Source organism: Chelonoidis abingdonii, chromosome 3 (assembly GCF_003597395.2).
Source record: "Chelonoidis abingdonii isolate Lonesome George chromosome 3, CheloAbing_2.0, whole genome shotgun sequence".
NCBI classification, from domain to species: domain Eukaryota; kingdom Metazoa; phylum Chordata; order Testudines; family Testudinidae; genus Chelonoidis; species Chelonoidis abingdonii.
The window spans coordinates 151,927,364-151,942,647 of record NC_133771.1 but is presented as its reverse complement, the minus strand read 5'-3'; the positions used below and the strand labels follow the sequence as shown (position 1 = coordinate 151,942,647).

Here is a 15,284-nt window from a genome sequence, read left to right as displayed (position 1 = left end):
ATTTTGTTCACAAGCTGTACGTCACAGAAGCAGCAGCCTTAAAGTGCTTACAAGGGTTGCCATTATACGCACATAGGCAATGTAAATAAAGTACAGTTGTTCAGGGGGTATGTAACTTAACTTATAATTGCCAAAGTACAGGATTTCATTCTTACCTCCAATGTTGCATTAAAGAGACACACTCAATGTAAAAATCATACTTCTGACTGAAAATTATGTACCTACAACTGTTACACGTTATATGTGTAACCCTTCTGCCCCTCTGAGTTGGCAGCAACAAGGGCCAGGTTCAGTATCCAGAGGTTCTGTTTCAATAACCAATGCCAAACCAGCTCGAGCCCCCATCCAGTGACCTGGGAAAATCTTACACCCACCCGTAGGTGCCTCAAAGAGGCAATGTTTCCCCTCTTGCAAGCACAGAGTCTCGGTGTAATCTTACATCCACCCCTAGGTGCCTCAAAGAGGCAATGTTTCCCCTCTCGCAAGCACAGAGTCTCGATGTAGCAGAAAAGGTTTAATTACATGAAATAAACAACAAGCACTAAATTGGGAAAACACCTCAACTAGAGTTCCTAGACCAAACCGTGAGCAAAGACCCCAACCCAGGAAATTGGGCTGTGATCCTTTCCTGGCTGCTGACATCCAGCACCCCCATCACCACAGTCCAAAGTCCCCACACCCAAAAGTCTCAATGTCCAGGCTAGCCCCAAAGTTCAGAGATCTATCTGCAGAGGTCCCTCCCTCAACAGCCTGGAGAAAAGGGCACCTTAACGAGTCCCGAGGCCAACTGCCTGCCTCTACCGTGGGTTTCTGCTTCCGCCATACTCCACGAACTGCTCCGCTTTAAACCAGCCACTCCACATCTGCTCCTCACAAGACCATCCTCACCACCTTTGGACTTTTAACCGCTCAACAGCTGCCACCGCTCCAACCAGATGCCCTGATGAGCTGCTCCAGATTGTCCCTGCAAACTGCTCAGGCTAACACGCTCACAGTCTGTGGGACTGCTACGCCCATCCCACAGGCTACTTCCAGCTCTGCCAGCTGCTCTGCTAACCCACCAGAATGTCACCAGTGATCCGCAATCCAGCTGTCCCCACAAACTGCTCCATTCCGCCAGCTGCTCTGATTCCGCAAGTATACTTCAGGCTCCCACCGCTAGTTAGCACACAGAATCTCAGCTCAGTAAATTCAAGCATCTTTAGTGTTCAGCTCTAAGTGATCTCGCTCATAGTAGGGGAGCCCTGTGTAGTGCACCATTAGACCCAAAGTGAGTTCAGCTAGTAATCTGTATGTAGAGTCTTTAGAGAATTAAAAAAATCAATTCTATGACATATTCACAGTGGAAGAGAAGAGGGGGTGGAACTGGTAACTAATCTTGGCTGCACAAGGAGCCTGCACCACAAGCAACACGAGTACCTGTCCCCAGCCTCTCTCAATTCACTAGGTTTTGGAACCCATGTCCCTTGTCTAGCAAGTACCACCCAACTGAGGTTGAGTCATTTCTGTCACAAAACAGTCCCACAGCTCAACAACCTGGGATGGGGTAGGCGTGCCTATGCAAATACACTCTCTGAAATTCTTTCCACCATATGTCAGGGTAGAGCTCATCCTGAGTCTGCTTACATATGGAACACCTACACGTTATATGGAGGACTAGTATAATGACTCTTTAGAAAGTTATGCTAGATATTTAACAGGCTACAGTTCTGAAATTCCTGCTTGGCTCCTTCTAACAATTATTTTGTGTTTCAGGAACAAATTGGGTTCAATACATTTTAAATGACTTGACATCTGCAGTTTTAAAGAATAAGGAGGAGGTACCACCAATAGAGCATATTCAAATGCTTGAATTTGGAGTTCCAGAAAAATTTCAGGTCAGCATGGACTTATTCATAAAGCTTATTTTTACATATAGTATTTGTTAAATGTCTATTTTACAGTATCTCCTATAAGTACAAAACACATTACAGATAGGCCATACACTTCCACATCAAGTAATTTGAAGTTAATTCTCTCAATTACTTTTTGTACCTGGGAATATATTATAAAATATAAAAACACAGGAAACAAATGTGATTTGAAGTGAAATTGACTTTTGTGTACTAAAAGAACAGAAGTTAATTTTAATTCTAATCTGGACCTCGTACTGCTATATTAGAATTTCAAATGCTTAGTGTAGATTTTGAATGCAATATTTAAAAAATGTTTTGAAAAGAAAAGTTTAATGAAATCATTAGATGATTATCCCTGATTTCTATCTCTCCTAGTTTAAGGTGTGACTTTTCCAAGTGAAGTTAAGCATATGCCTAAATCTTTGCGGGATCAAGAGAATGTGTGACGCTAACAGTGTATATGGCTCTGTGTGTGTGTGTGTAATGTTATCACTGCAAACCAAGAGTAGTAACACCTGATGGACTGTTATTTTTCTTTAGGTGGTTTTATAAGTAATGCACAAGATTGGGAGTCAGAGTTAGCAGATCTCTAATCACAGCTCTGTGTCTGGCTTCAGGCGAGACATTTAATCTCTCCTTTTCAGTTTCCTCATTTGTAAAACAGAGATATTTGTTTTTGTTACAGAGGTGCTGTGAGACTTAATTCATTAGCATTTGAAAATATTTAAGAAACTCAGTTAAGACATCATATGGGCTGATAGCAATGGAACAAAACCTGAGTAAAATCTGAGACAGTGTTGCAGGACTAAGGGTATGTCTACGTTGGCAGAGTTACAGTGCCACTCAGAGAGTGCTGAAGGGGAAGCGCTGTTGTGTGTTCACACTGTCAGCTGCCTGCGTAATAGCATGTTCACACTTCTAACACTTGCAGCGGTATTTGGAGTGGTGCACTCTGGGCAGCTATCCCACAGAGCATCTCTTCCTCTTCTACCACTAAGAGTTGTGGGAAGGCGGAGTGGGACACGGGGAATCTTGGGTCCTGTCCCAATGCATTGCTTTGCATCCCAGCAATCTCTGTGCTTCCATCTGCATTTGGGACCATCTTTCAACTGTTTGTGTACTGCACGCTCTGCCTCTTAGGTCTGCAAGAATGGATCCCTGCACTGTTGACCAATATGCTGCTTGTTCTCACTAACATGTCATGAGTGGCAGTGGAGTTATTCCTTAAACTACAATGGCAAGAGGAGTGTGACTGAGACTGAGACCACTGCATGCGTCACCGAGCAAACAGGAAGGGGACTTTCAGAATTCCCAAGGAATTTAAGGCGTGGGGATGATGATGATTAGTCACCTGAGGGCAGGGCAGTAGAGTTCAAACTGATGACCAGAGAAGTGAGAACAGGCATTGTGGGACACCTCCTGTAGGCCAGTTGCAGCGCTGTAATCTACCAGGATGTCTACACTGGCACCACAGCACTGTACCCCCGGTGCAGAACGCTGTATGTCTCTCATTGGGCTGGGTTTTTTTACAGTGCTGCAACTGCACAGTTTCTGCGTACTAAGTGGCTTGGCAGTGTGTACACCTCAGGAGTTACAATGCAGAAAGCTGCTTTACTGCGCAGAAACTTCCCCGTGTAGACAAGGCCTAGGGGAAAGTCTCTAAACAGGAAGAGCTGGTGCACAGCAGGAAAGCAGTGGCTACTACAAGATACAAGGGAGTAGCCAATATAGCCTGTTGTTCTCCAGTTTTAAAGGTTTAATAGAAAATATTAAAGAAAGGTGATACAAAGAGTTTGATGAGTCAGTCATTGGTCATCGGGGTAAACATACAGAGTATGGGGGGACGCTGGCAATTCGTTATGGTTCAGCATATAATACATACAGCCTGTAATGTCCCCAATGCGGGGTGTATGAGAAAATTCCCTTCTCATGCTTATCTCTGCCATGATCTACTCTGGAACTCTTATCTACAGTGCAGAGAGTGTGAAGTCCCTCTGTGTTTGTACGTGTGTTTTCTGCAGTGGCAGCCACTGGTGCATGCTCTTTTTTTTTTTGCTTTGGGCCTAAATATTGCCACATAAAATGGCACAAAAGCTAGGCCTTTATTTTAACAATAATGAATTAACAGCAAGAACAATGCAAACAGCTTTCTTTCTTTAACTCTCTGGCCTCCCTATGCTACCTGCTTTGGGATGATTTTGAAATCTGAAAAAATGATAGAGTTTTGCAGAAATTAGGCTTTAATAACAATACCATCTAGATGACATCATGAAGGATGAGAAGAACCAAAAAGACAGACTGCAATTTAACAATTACCAATAAAAATTCTTTCCATGCAAAATAGATGTTTAGAGCAAATGTATACATATTGTAAATTGTCAACATATTTGAGGTAGAAATGTTGTGGTTCCTTTTTTTACATGTACTTTTTGTTTTGATTTAGAAAATAAAAAGTTTTCCTTCACCACGTGTTTTTATCACACATCTCCATTATGATAATATTCCCAAGGCTGTTTTTGGAACTAAAGCAAAGGTAAGTGAGCATTTCAATAATGTTTGATATTATCCACTTTCTAAACAACTCCCAATTTTCCCTTTGCAGAAGTTCTCTATAGGATTGCCTGGAAAACAGGAGCTCCGTTTCACAAAAAAATTCAAGGTTTCAGCATTTGGTTTTGTTCAGCATTGGGATGTAACCAAGAACTTCTGAATTTTTTTGTGAAAAAACAGAGAGAGAAAGAGCAAGGACTTGAACCTGGGTCTCTGATGTTCTAGGTTAATGCTCTAACTCAGGGGTCCCCAACGCGGTGCCCATGGGGGCATCTAAATGTGCCCACATCCTAGTCGGCAGTGGAACATCTGCCGAAATGCCGCCGAATTTCAGCAGCATTTCAGTGGTGATGCCTTTCGATGATGATGCTTGCCGCTGACGAGCAGTGTCATCGAGAGGCGTCGCCACCGAAATGCCACAGAAATTCAGCGGCATTTTGGCGGATGCTCCACCGCCACCACGGTCCTTCGTCTGGTGCCCTCCAGACAAAATGGTTGGGGACCACTGCTCTAACTGTTGAGATTTTGGCTATTCTGGGATATGTGTGTGTGTATGCCTCTTTCTCCCTCCCTCTTTCTCTGCCATTTTAACCAGAAATTAGTAAGTTTGTGGGAAAACTTTTGGCTAGTCATCATTTTCTGGTGAAAAAACATTTAACTGAAAATTTCCCAGCCAGCTCTAGTTCTCTGCTTGGCTTTTTCAGATCCCACAGTCTGACGTCTTTCACTATAACAGTGGAATTCAGTTTTTACTGATTGTTGTTTGTAATTCACACAAAGACGTCAAATCTTAGATCCCAGCCCTGCAAGGTGATCTGTATGGGATAGCCCTTATTGCTCCATGGAGGCTCCCCATCCCAAAAGCATGGGGGCTCCAAGCAGGTGTAAGGTCTTCCCATGCAAATCAGTTTGCAGGATTGGGGCCTCACTTTCCAAATTTCAATTCCTGTAAGAGCTGATATGTTTTTAATGCAGGACCCTTGAGATCAAAGGTTACCTTAAAATACAAAAGATTCATTTGCCTTTGCTGTTTTAAAAGGTACTGGTGGTATTTCGAAATCCAAAAGATGCAGCTGTATCCTATTACCACTTCTACAACAAAAATCCTGGGCTTCCAAATGTCAGCTCCTGGGATGAGTTCTTTCAGAAGTTCATGAGTGGAGAAGGTACAGTTATTAGATCTTTGTAATGTTTCTCAGTGGCATTTATAAACACTCTAGTACTATGTTCTCAACTGTTCTTTGGTCTGCAGTCCAGAAAGGAAATCTGGGGTCATCGTATTAAAATTAATCTGAAATGGATTCAAATTAAAGATCTGGGTTGGGGAGGCCGGGGCCTGGTGCTGAGGAGTTGAAGATGCTTCTTTCTTCTTCAACCCTGAGCAATGTTCAGCACTGGGAGTATTGCTATGGAGACATTCAGATGGTCAGGATGGGGCAGTATGCAGGAATTCTACTTCATCCCCAGCACACAAAGGGTAAACTGCAGCTTTTGTTTTCTTTCTGCAAGGCATTACCCTTCTTGTGATTTTGCATCTTAACAACTGGATTTATGAGTGAGCCTCTCTACCTTTGCTCTCAGCTCCTTTTTTCTCTTGCTTTCATTTGCATCTCTGAGCAGGGGTACACATTTTAGATCAACTCAAAATAAAGGTTTGGGGTAAAAATTTTAAAAGTATAGTGACTTAGGAGTCTAACCCTCATTGACTTTCAGTGAGAATCAGCTAAAGGCCATATTTTTAAAGGCATATAAGTGCCTAAAGATGTAGATAGATGCCTAGTGAGATTTCTAAAAGCACTTAGGTACCTAATTCCCATAGACTTCAAGCACTTTTGAAAATTCCACCGGTACCTTTCTGCCCATACTATCAAACACTTTTGAAAATGGGATTAAGGTTTTCTAAGTCTCTTAGGCACTTTTGAAAATTTGGCCCTTTATTTATAATTGAGTAGAAGTTTGAGCTGCAACTGACCTACATCAACCCCTTTCTGTAAACTGAAGAACCATGTATTTCAAGTGAAGTTCTCGTGTAAAGGGGAAAAAGAGACTGTAAAAATGGCATAGTGGATTTTGTGCACATCTCTTTATTACTTCCAGATCAGAAGTGCTAGGCTTATAAATAAACAATGTTTTATGTAACTGCCAGCTCCTCAAATTCCATCTGGGATTTGTGAATCAAGTTGGGCTCTTTCCTTCTTCAACACTGCCGCCAGTGATAAGGACTCTGCAGGCCAAACTGTACTCTTAGTAACATCTGTACACCCCACTGGCCTGTCATTCCAATTTGGCAAGCTATTTTGATGCTATGATGGTGATGCACAAGATGGAATAGATTCTAGCTTGTACTCTCCTAACTGTGCTGGTTTGGCAGAGTTAAAAGGAGTGAAAAGCATTAAAGATGCTTCTTATTTCCTAAAGTAAGTAGATAGGGCACTGTATACACTCAGGGAAACAAGAGCTGTTTAGTAAGAGGATGCCTTGTTTTACATACTCATTTTGCAGAGAACTGCATTTTAGCAAAATATTGAGCCAACCTCTGTGTCATACTAGCTGCTCAGACACTGAGGTGCATTTCAGGGATTTTGAGAAGCTGCTGACAGTACAATACAGTGTCCATGTACAATATAAGCAGAGTCTCTTTATTTCACCCCCTTTTGTGCAATTCTGTCATGAAAGAGGCCAAAAATCAGCTGGATCTGGCCAGCTGAGAAATTCCCTGATGTAGGAGAGCTCTCCATGGACGCAAAGCTGGCATACTTGATTCTTGTACTATTCTGCCGCTATAACCGGCACGGGGGGGTGTCAAAAGACTAACCTTAACTGATGAATAGTTCCTTGGGGATCTTGCCACTTACCATAGGTTAGAGTAGCCTCTAGGCTGCTTGAAGTTACCTTGGAGCCAGGTCTGAGCTGGCAGGGAATCAGGGAACCATAACCATAAGATGTCTGACAGCCCCTGCAGCAAAAGAAGGAAATTTAATACTGCAAAGCATCTGTGCCATATTCTGGTAAACAATTATTGTAGAATCTAATTGTTAATATTTTGTAAGGGCCTACTCCTGCAAACACTTAGGCATATGAGTAAAATTTACTCGCATTAATAATCCCACTAAAGTAAAGAAAATTATTCATATGATGAGTGTTTGCAGGACTTAAATCTGTGTTGTTGGAGTTATTTTTTCACTTCACCATTTCATAAGTGCACTGTTAGCCTGGTTATGTGATAGATTGAATATATGCACATGGCTGTGTTACTGATTACTACAAAATGTATTCAAGAATTAATTTATTGTAAGCAGATTTTTTTTAAAACTTATGTAGAAACTGTATAGCTTGATTATGAAAAAATAGTTGGAAGAAGAAAGTGAAAAGTCAAATCTGGAGTGAATGACTTCCAAAATAATATCTGTCAAAAAAAAAAAAAAAAAAGAACTAAAATACAGAGAAGGACTACAAACAGAACTGAAAGATTAGAAGATCTAAGCTCTCCAGGACTTTTTTATTGAAGTTAGCCTGGACATTTCATCTTGGGGACATTTAAATATACTTTAAATCAGGGTTCTCAAAGTCCCAGCCCACAGTCCATCTGCGGCCAAAGAACTTCCCCAGTGTGGCCTGCGGGGCTCCAGCAATTTTGGGGCCAGGTCTCTCCCTTGGCCCCGCCTGCTGTCCCTGGGCGCTCCTCCCCCCACGTGTCCCCCGGATGATTTAAAATGGCCTGGGGCCCCGCCCACCACCAGCAGTGCAGCGAAGCTGAGTGGCTTCCTGAGCTCGCTCTACATGGCTGCCAGCCCCTCCCTGTGGCCCCGGGCAGGGCTGTGCCTCCGCACACTGCCCCCACCCCGAGTGCCCCTGCAGCCAATGGGAAGTTGCGGGGGTGGTGCCTGGGGGCAGCAGCGTGCAGAGGCCCCCCGCCCCGCCTTGGAGCCCCAAATACGTGCCACACCCCGTGACCCCATCCCAGAGCCTGCACCCCCACCTCCTCCCACCCCCAAACTACCTCCCAGAGCCTGCATCCCTTCCTCATACACCCTCCCTCCCCCAAACTGCCTCCCAGAGCCTGCACCTCCTCCTCACACCCCCCAGCCCCCAAACTCCCTCTCAGAGTCCGCACCCACTCCTCATACCTCCCCTCCCCCAAACTCCCTCCCAGAGCCTGCACCCTGCCTTCTGACACACCCCCTCTCGCCCCCAAACTCGCTCCCGGTGCCTGAAACCACACCCCCTCCTCCTGCACCCCCATCCGCTGCCCCAGCCCAGAGCCTGCACCCAGCACCCAAACTCCATTCCAGAGCTTGCACCCCAGACCCCCTCCCCCACCCAAACTCCCTCCCAGAGCCTGCACCCTGCACTCCAATCCCCTACCACAGACCTCCTCCCCCACCCAAACTCCCTCCCAGAGCCTTAGGTAGGTGGGTGGTGGAGTTGGAGTGAGCGGGTTCTGGGCGGCATGAGTGACATTATTGGCCCACTGGGAGGATTTGAGCACTGGCACTGACCCTAAGGTAAATTGAGTTTGAGACCCCTGCTTTAAATTATCTTCTGTATTTTGACCTGTCTTAACTTCATTTTAGTCTGCTGGAGCTCATATTTTGACCATGCTCTTGCCTGGAACAAACACATGGATGAAGAGAATATCATGATCATCACATATGAAGAAATGAAAGAGGTAAATTTGTGCAGAAATTTAAAAATGGAAAAGATTTATTAGGTCATGTACTCAGTTCTGATACAGAATTGCTTCCTTCAGTATATTCTCAAGCATCTTGTCCCATCCAGTTTTCATTTTGTCCCAGGCAAAACCTTATTGTGCAAAGACCAGGTGTATGATGTTGCAGCCTGTTTTCCCACTGGCTACTAGTCCTTCTATCTGCAGGCCATTTCCCTTCTCAAGCACAAAAGCCTTGATCCTGCAACATTAAGTACATGCATGAGAGTGGTCCCATTGACTTCAGTGAGACTGTTCACATGCTTAAAGTTAAGCATGTCCATGTTCTGAGTTTGAAGATCTTAAACGGTAAATTAAATAATGCCAGTGCTTATGTAGAACAATACTAATTGATGCGGCTAGATAAATGTTGTCAGTAGTAATTAATACTAATAGAAAGAGATCCATGCAGAAGACTGAGAGCATTCACTTAACACATTGCCATTTGGGCAAGGGAGGCACATTCCAAAATCTTATCAAAAGTAACCACCATTCCTGCAACCGCCTGCTGCTGAACTTAATATATTTCTCTAATGTTCTGCCCTTTGTATGGATGAGATTATCAACTACATTCAGATGACAAGATAGAGGGAAAATGTCTGACATGTTTGCTTTAACTTATACATAACTCTATCACATTCTTCTTTTTCAGAACTTACTTGGAGGAGTGAAACAAATAGCTGAATTTTTGGGGTTCTCTTTGCCTGAGGAGAAGATTCAGTCTATTGCAGAGAATGCCACATTCGAATCAATGAGCAATAAATCCCAAGAAACACATGGCAAATTTGGTTCCATCATTTTCAGAAAAGGTACATTTATATAAAGTGATGATAATCACAGAGTTTAGAGCAGGTGTCCAAATTGGTCATGGGAGCTAATTAACATTTGAAAGGCTTGATAAGATACATGACTGTTGTGACCTTTTCAGGAGCTCCCAAATGCAGAATTAATGTGTTTAATTCGTAGCTGATAATAATTTTTTTTCTTGTCTTGAAAGTGGACATCCCTAGCTAGATGATCACTCAGGCACTGAATGCTGTTCTTGCAAAATATTAGCTCTGTGGAAAATCCCTTGGTTGTAAAAGGTGCATGCACCTATACCTGCAAAATGTAGTGCAAAGGGTTTTCTTTAACCTACTATTTTAAGAACACCATCCACATTCATAAAGATTTCAAGGCTCATACTGATTTGAAATGTGACAATAAGTTCAGTCATTCCAACTGACCAACTGTCAACATTTCATTGTTATCTACCTCCACCTGACATGTGATCTTATACTTGCAGGAATAGTTATTAGTTTATTTCATTGTTCTTTTGCAGGTACTGTTGGAGACTGGAAGAATCACTTCACTAAGGCTCAAAGCCAAGAAATGGATGCCAAATTTGAAGAATGTTTAGCAGGAACAAAACTGGGAGCCAGGCTAAAATATGATAAATACTGCAAATACTAAATCTTTGAATATCAGAATGACATTAGCATTTACTCAGAAACATCATCTATTTTACTACCTCTTGTTTGAGAATGCAGAGATTAAAATAATTAGACTTTCACGCAAGGATTTGCACAAAAAAAACCAAAAAACAACCAGGAGAGAGCTCTCCTGCTGCCAAAAATTCCACCCCCAACAAGCGGCAGCAGCTTTGTTGGTAGGAGAGAGCTCCTGCCAACAAAGCGCTGTTCACACTGGCACTTTTCGTTGGTAAAACTTTTGTCGTTCGGCGGTGTGTGTGTTTTTAACACCCCTGAACAACAAAAGTTTTATCAACGAAGTTCCAGTGTAGACACAGCTAAGATATACCTTGTGCTTCTGCCTTGAGGCAGCTTGATGACATTGCCAAACCACCATAGTCATCTATGTTTAACTGAGTCCACAGTCTGTTGGCTTGTGCCGTACAATACTTACATTGGAGAGATTGTGTAACCAATGAGTTTCCAAAATTCTTCTCAAACAAAGCTGGTGAAATGCATTCATCTTTCTGTTTGTGTATTCCAACATCCGCCGCATTTCTGACAAGTACAGTAGTGTTGGAAGGATAATAACATTGTACAATCTCATTTCAGTGTGTGGCTACATCGTCTTACTTTTCTAGGTCTTTGACAAATGAGAAAATTATTCACTTCCTTTGCCAATTCTTTCCTTCACTTCTTTAGTAAACTAGCCATTAGAAGATATTGCATTTCCAAGATAAACAGTCATCAACTCTTCTGTATTTTTCCTCATCAATTACACATCTACCATTGTTGACAGTATTCTCTCCTATATACATAATCTTGGACTTCTGCATACAGATACCAAGTCCCACTTAAGCAGCTTCTGCTTTTATGTTCATAACAAATCTTTTCATTCCATCCATGCTGGTACCCAGTATGACTGTCATCTGTTAAATCAAGGTTCTCCAGCTTATCTCTTGCTCAAAGAACAGCAATATCCTCAGCAACAACCATCACTCTTCTCATCACAAAAAGGAAGTTCAGAAGAGAAGTGGGGATAGTATGCAACCTTGCATTACGTCAACAATAATCTTAAACCATTTCATTTCTTTGCTAATTTGATAAAAACTTTGTAGGCCAAGCCTGCAGACAGCACCACGACAGACAGTAATCTATTCTGAAATGTCTCCAGATCTTCCAAAGGGCTTCTCTGTGGACACTATCAAATCCTTTAATAAAATCAATGCAATTTAAAACTGTTTTCTGCTGGTATTCTAAGCCTTTCTCAATAAGTCTTCTCAAGGTGAAAAATCTGATTTGAACATAACTCCTTATTGAAATCTAGCCTGTTCTTCCCTGAATACTTTTTCAACAACCATTTCATCCTATTCAAAATGATAATGCAAAACACTTTTTCAGGTACAGATAGGAGTGTTGCTCTTCTCCAGTTACCACAAATAAACTGGTTCCACTTCTCAGGGATTATACAGATAACGTCTCTTCGCCAATCTTTAGAATACATCTCCTTTTCCCAAACCATTCTGTACAACCTTCACGTGATTCAAATCACTTTCTTTTCAGCTTTTAACATTTCAGCATCTGTTTTATTATAGCCTGGTGCTTTACCACTCTTCAGTTGGTTTATGGCCTCAGTTATTTCTTCAAAGACGATTACTTCTAGTGATATAGGTAAATCCACTATTTCTTCACACCTATCAGTGCATGTTTGTGGTTCTGGCTGGCTGAACACAAATTAAAAACATTCCATCCACCAGGCTCCTTGTCATTCCTCTGTGGTTTAAAATCCTACCATCTCACGTCTTCACAGTGCCACAACTGTTTGAGAATTGTGATGTTAGTCATTTAGGTACTAGAAAAAGTTTTCTGTACGCCTCCTTAGCTTGTCTTGCTTGTCTTTGACTACATATTTTTGTTGTAGAACAACTCTTTTGCTACTGTCTTGTTCCTGCTGAATTCTCTTCTTTAATTCTTTCCTCTCTCCAACAAGTCTCCATGTATTTGGTTGGAGCCCCTTTGCTTTCTTAGGCCTTCTCATTCCCACTGTAATCCTGGCTGCATCCACATGCACTTCTTTGAAAAGCTGCCTTGTTCTTCTGTCATTGGTCAGTGTATGTAACTCTTCGAATCTGTTGTTCATCTGCAGTTTGAAATGCACCTTTACTACTGGATGTGCTAACTTTCTAGTATCATACATACCCTATGCCTTGCCAGGTATTTTTATTTGGATCATCCCAATAACAAGATGGCAGTCACTTCCAACATTAGCACTCTTATATTGTTGGAAGCTAGGGTGATCTTTTCCAGCTCCAGTTAACAGCAACATAGTCTAGCTGAGGGGAAGTTGATTATTTTTTGTCAAGGTATAATCAAGATCCGGACTCTAGAGAAGATAATAAAAATAACAACAAGAAGTAAATAAAAAGATATCGGGGTCTGTTCAAAAGCATCTGGTGGTCCAGATTTGGCCTGCGGTCCACCTGTTGACTACCCCAGTCTAGCTATTTCTGGGTGAAGCCATCATCTGATCTCCATATCAGTTTTGACTTTCCTTTGGGGCAACATTATTTCCACACATCTATGTGGGTACAAGAGGTATTTGGCTGAATATGTAGAACACATGAATGGTATGCTAGAGTGCCTATGACTATTTCAGTTTATTTTTTTTCATAATCTGTTATTAATTCAGGTTCATTCCTGCTCCAGATCCAAATTTTCTGAAAGTCCAAGGTTCTTGAGCATCCTGGGGTCTTGCTTTGGACTCCTGTGTCATCTTCAGTTGTTAATTTGGTCATCTGTATATCCTATATTCTTTGAGGCCTTGTATGAAATTCTTGTAGAGTCCATTGATTTGATGATAAATCATTCTGGCAGAAGGTTAACAGGAGAATGCATCAAGGGGTTTTGTACTAGATCCAGTGGTGTTTAATATAATTATTAATGATCAGGAAAGATGAGTGAGTAATGAGGTAGTTAATTTGCAGATTGAACTAAGTTATTGATGTTAATGAAGATCAGAGAGGACCGTGAGGAATTTCAGAGATATTTAAACATGCTAGGTGAGGGGGAAAATGAAGTTTAATATTAATAAATGCAAAGTAATGCACATTGGAGGGAAAAATTTAAACTAGTCACACACATTACAAAGTTCTTAATTAATTGCATTAATGCAGGACAGGGACCTGGGTGTCATTCTAGACAGCTCAATGAAGACCGCTGCTGAATGTGCAGGTGTTTTTATTTTTTAAAAAAAAAGGCAAATATGAGCATATGTATGCAATGAAATGGAGAATAATATGGAAAAATATTATAATGCCCTTATATAAATCAGTTGTGCAGCCTCATCTGGAATATTGTGTGCAATATTGGTCGCCCTGTCTCAAAAAAACATATTGCGGAATTAGAAGGGATTCAGAGCAGAGTGCAAAGATTGATTAAGGACATGGAAAATCTTATCTGAAGAGATTGGAAAGGTTGGGATTGTTTACCTCAGGAAGGAGTATGTCAAATAATGAACGGCCTAAAGATGGGAGACCTGGATCTTCTCTTCAAGCTGTCTTGCCATGCATGGCTCAAGAGTGTGAATACTACCCTCTGGGCAGACTACTAAGAACCAGGGCACAAACCCCAAATTGGTTGGGAGTTTAGTACTTAGCTTTCACCAACCAATTATCAAGTATACACTCCTCAGGCACTATAACAGCCTTAACCTGGAGTCACAGACAGGATGCCGATCTGTGTTGCAATCCAGGTAAGCTTATATTTGTGATAGATGGTCCCTTACACCAAAGATCACAGAAATATTCATACATGCATCCGATGAAGTGGGCTGTAGCCCACGAAAGCTCATGCTCAAATAAATTTGTTAGTCTCTAAGGAGCCGCAAGTACTCCTGTTCTTTTTGTGGATACAGACTAACACGGCTGATACTCTGAAACCTAGCAATATTCATGTTACTCCCAGTCCCAAAGGACCAGTCACTTACCCCAGATCAGTTGCACCTTAGATCTTACACCGAAGACAAAAGCTCGTAGTCAGTGCTATAGTAAACTATCTGAAGATTTATTATATAAGAAAAGGAAATGAGTTATTTACAAGGTTAAAGCAGGTAAACTGATTGTAACTCATTTGTGTGTATAATCTTAAATTCCGATAAGTAATAGAAGCGTCTAGAATAAGCAAGCTCTGTGGGTACATCTACCCTAGAATAGAAGACCCATCCCATGATCACAGCAGGCTTCGGACAGTTGACTGTGGCTTGGGCTGCAGGATTAAAATTGCTGTGTAGATGATCAGGCTTGGGGTAGAGCCAGAGTTCTGGGACCCTTCCCCATCGTAGAATTATTGTATTATAAACACAAATGCTTAATTATTACCTTACAATATGGACTACAGATGTTATACATTAGATTAATGAATGCGGCGATTTACCACTGTTCAATGAAGTCTAAACACTATGCACATTTTTATAACTCTAATATGTATTTTAACAATACTAACACACAGGCAAACCAGAGCAATTCCAGCTATGTTCTGATCAGTATCCAAGTGAGGCATGGGGACCTTGGCATAAGCTAACACCTGGTTTGCTAGCATCACACTTCTGTTTCCCTGTCTCATAAGGAAAGGACAGTGGGAAATTCAATGAAATGAAATGGTAAAAAATTCAAAACTGATCAA

General features: G+C 41.7%; 1 protein-coding gene across 1 annotated transcript; it reads left to right on the top strand.

Moving 5' to 3' along the window:
• Window positions 1-1,727: 1,727 nt before the first annotated feature.
• LOC116822555 (sulfotransferase 6B1-like) lies at window positions 1,728-14,670 on the top strand. The gene is made up of 6 exons (XM_032776523.2): window positions 1,728-1,877; window positions 4,339-4,428; window positions 5,485-5,611; window positions 9,020-9,114; window positions 9,806-9,962; window positions 10,475-14,670. The coding sequence occupies exons 1-6, from the start codon at window positions 1,845-1,847 to the stop codon at window positions 10,603-10,605; spliced, it is 633 nt and encodes a 210-aa protein (XP_032632414.1). The 5' UTR covers window positions 1,728-1,844; the 3' UTR covers window positions 10,606-14,670.
• Window positions 14,671-15,284: the final 614 nt, after the last annotated feature.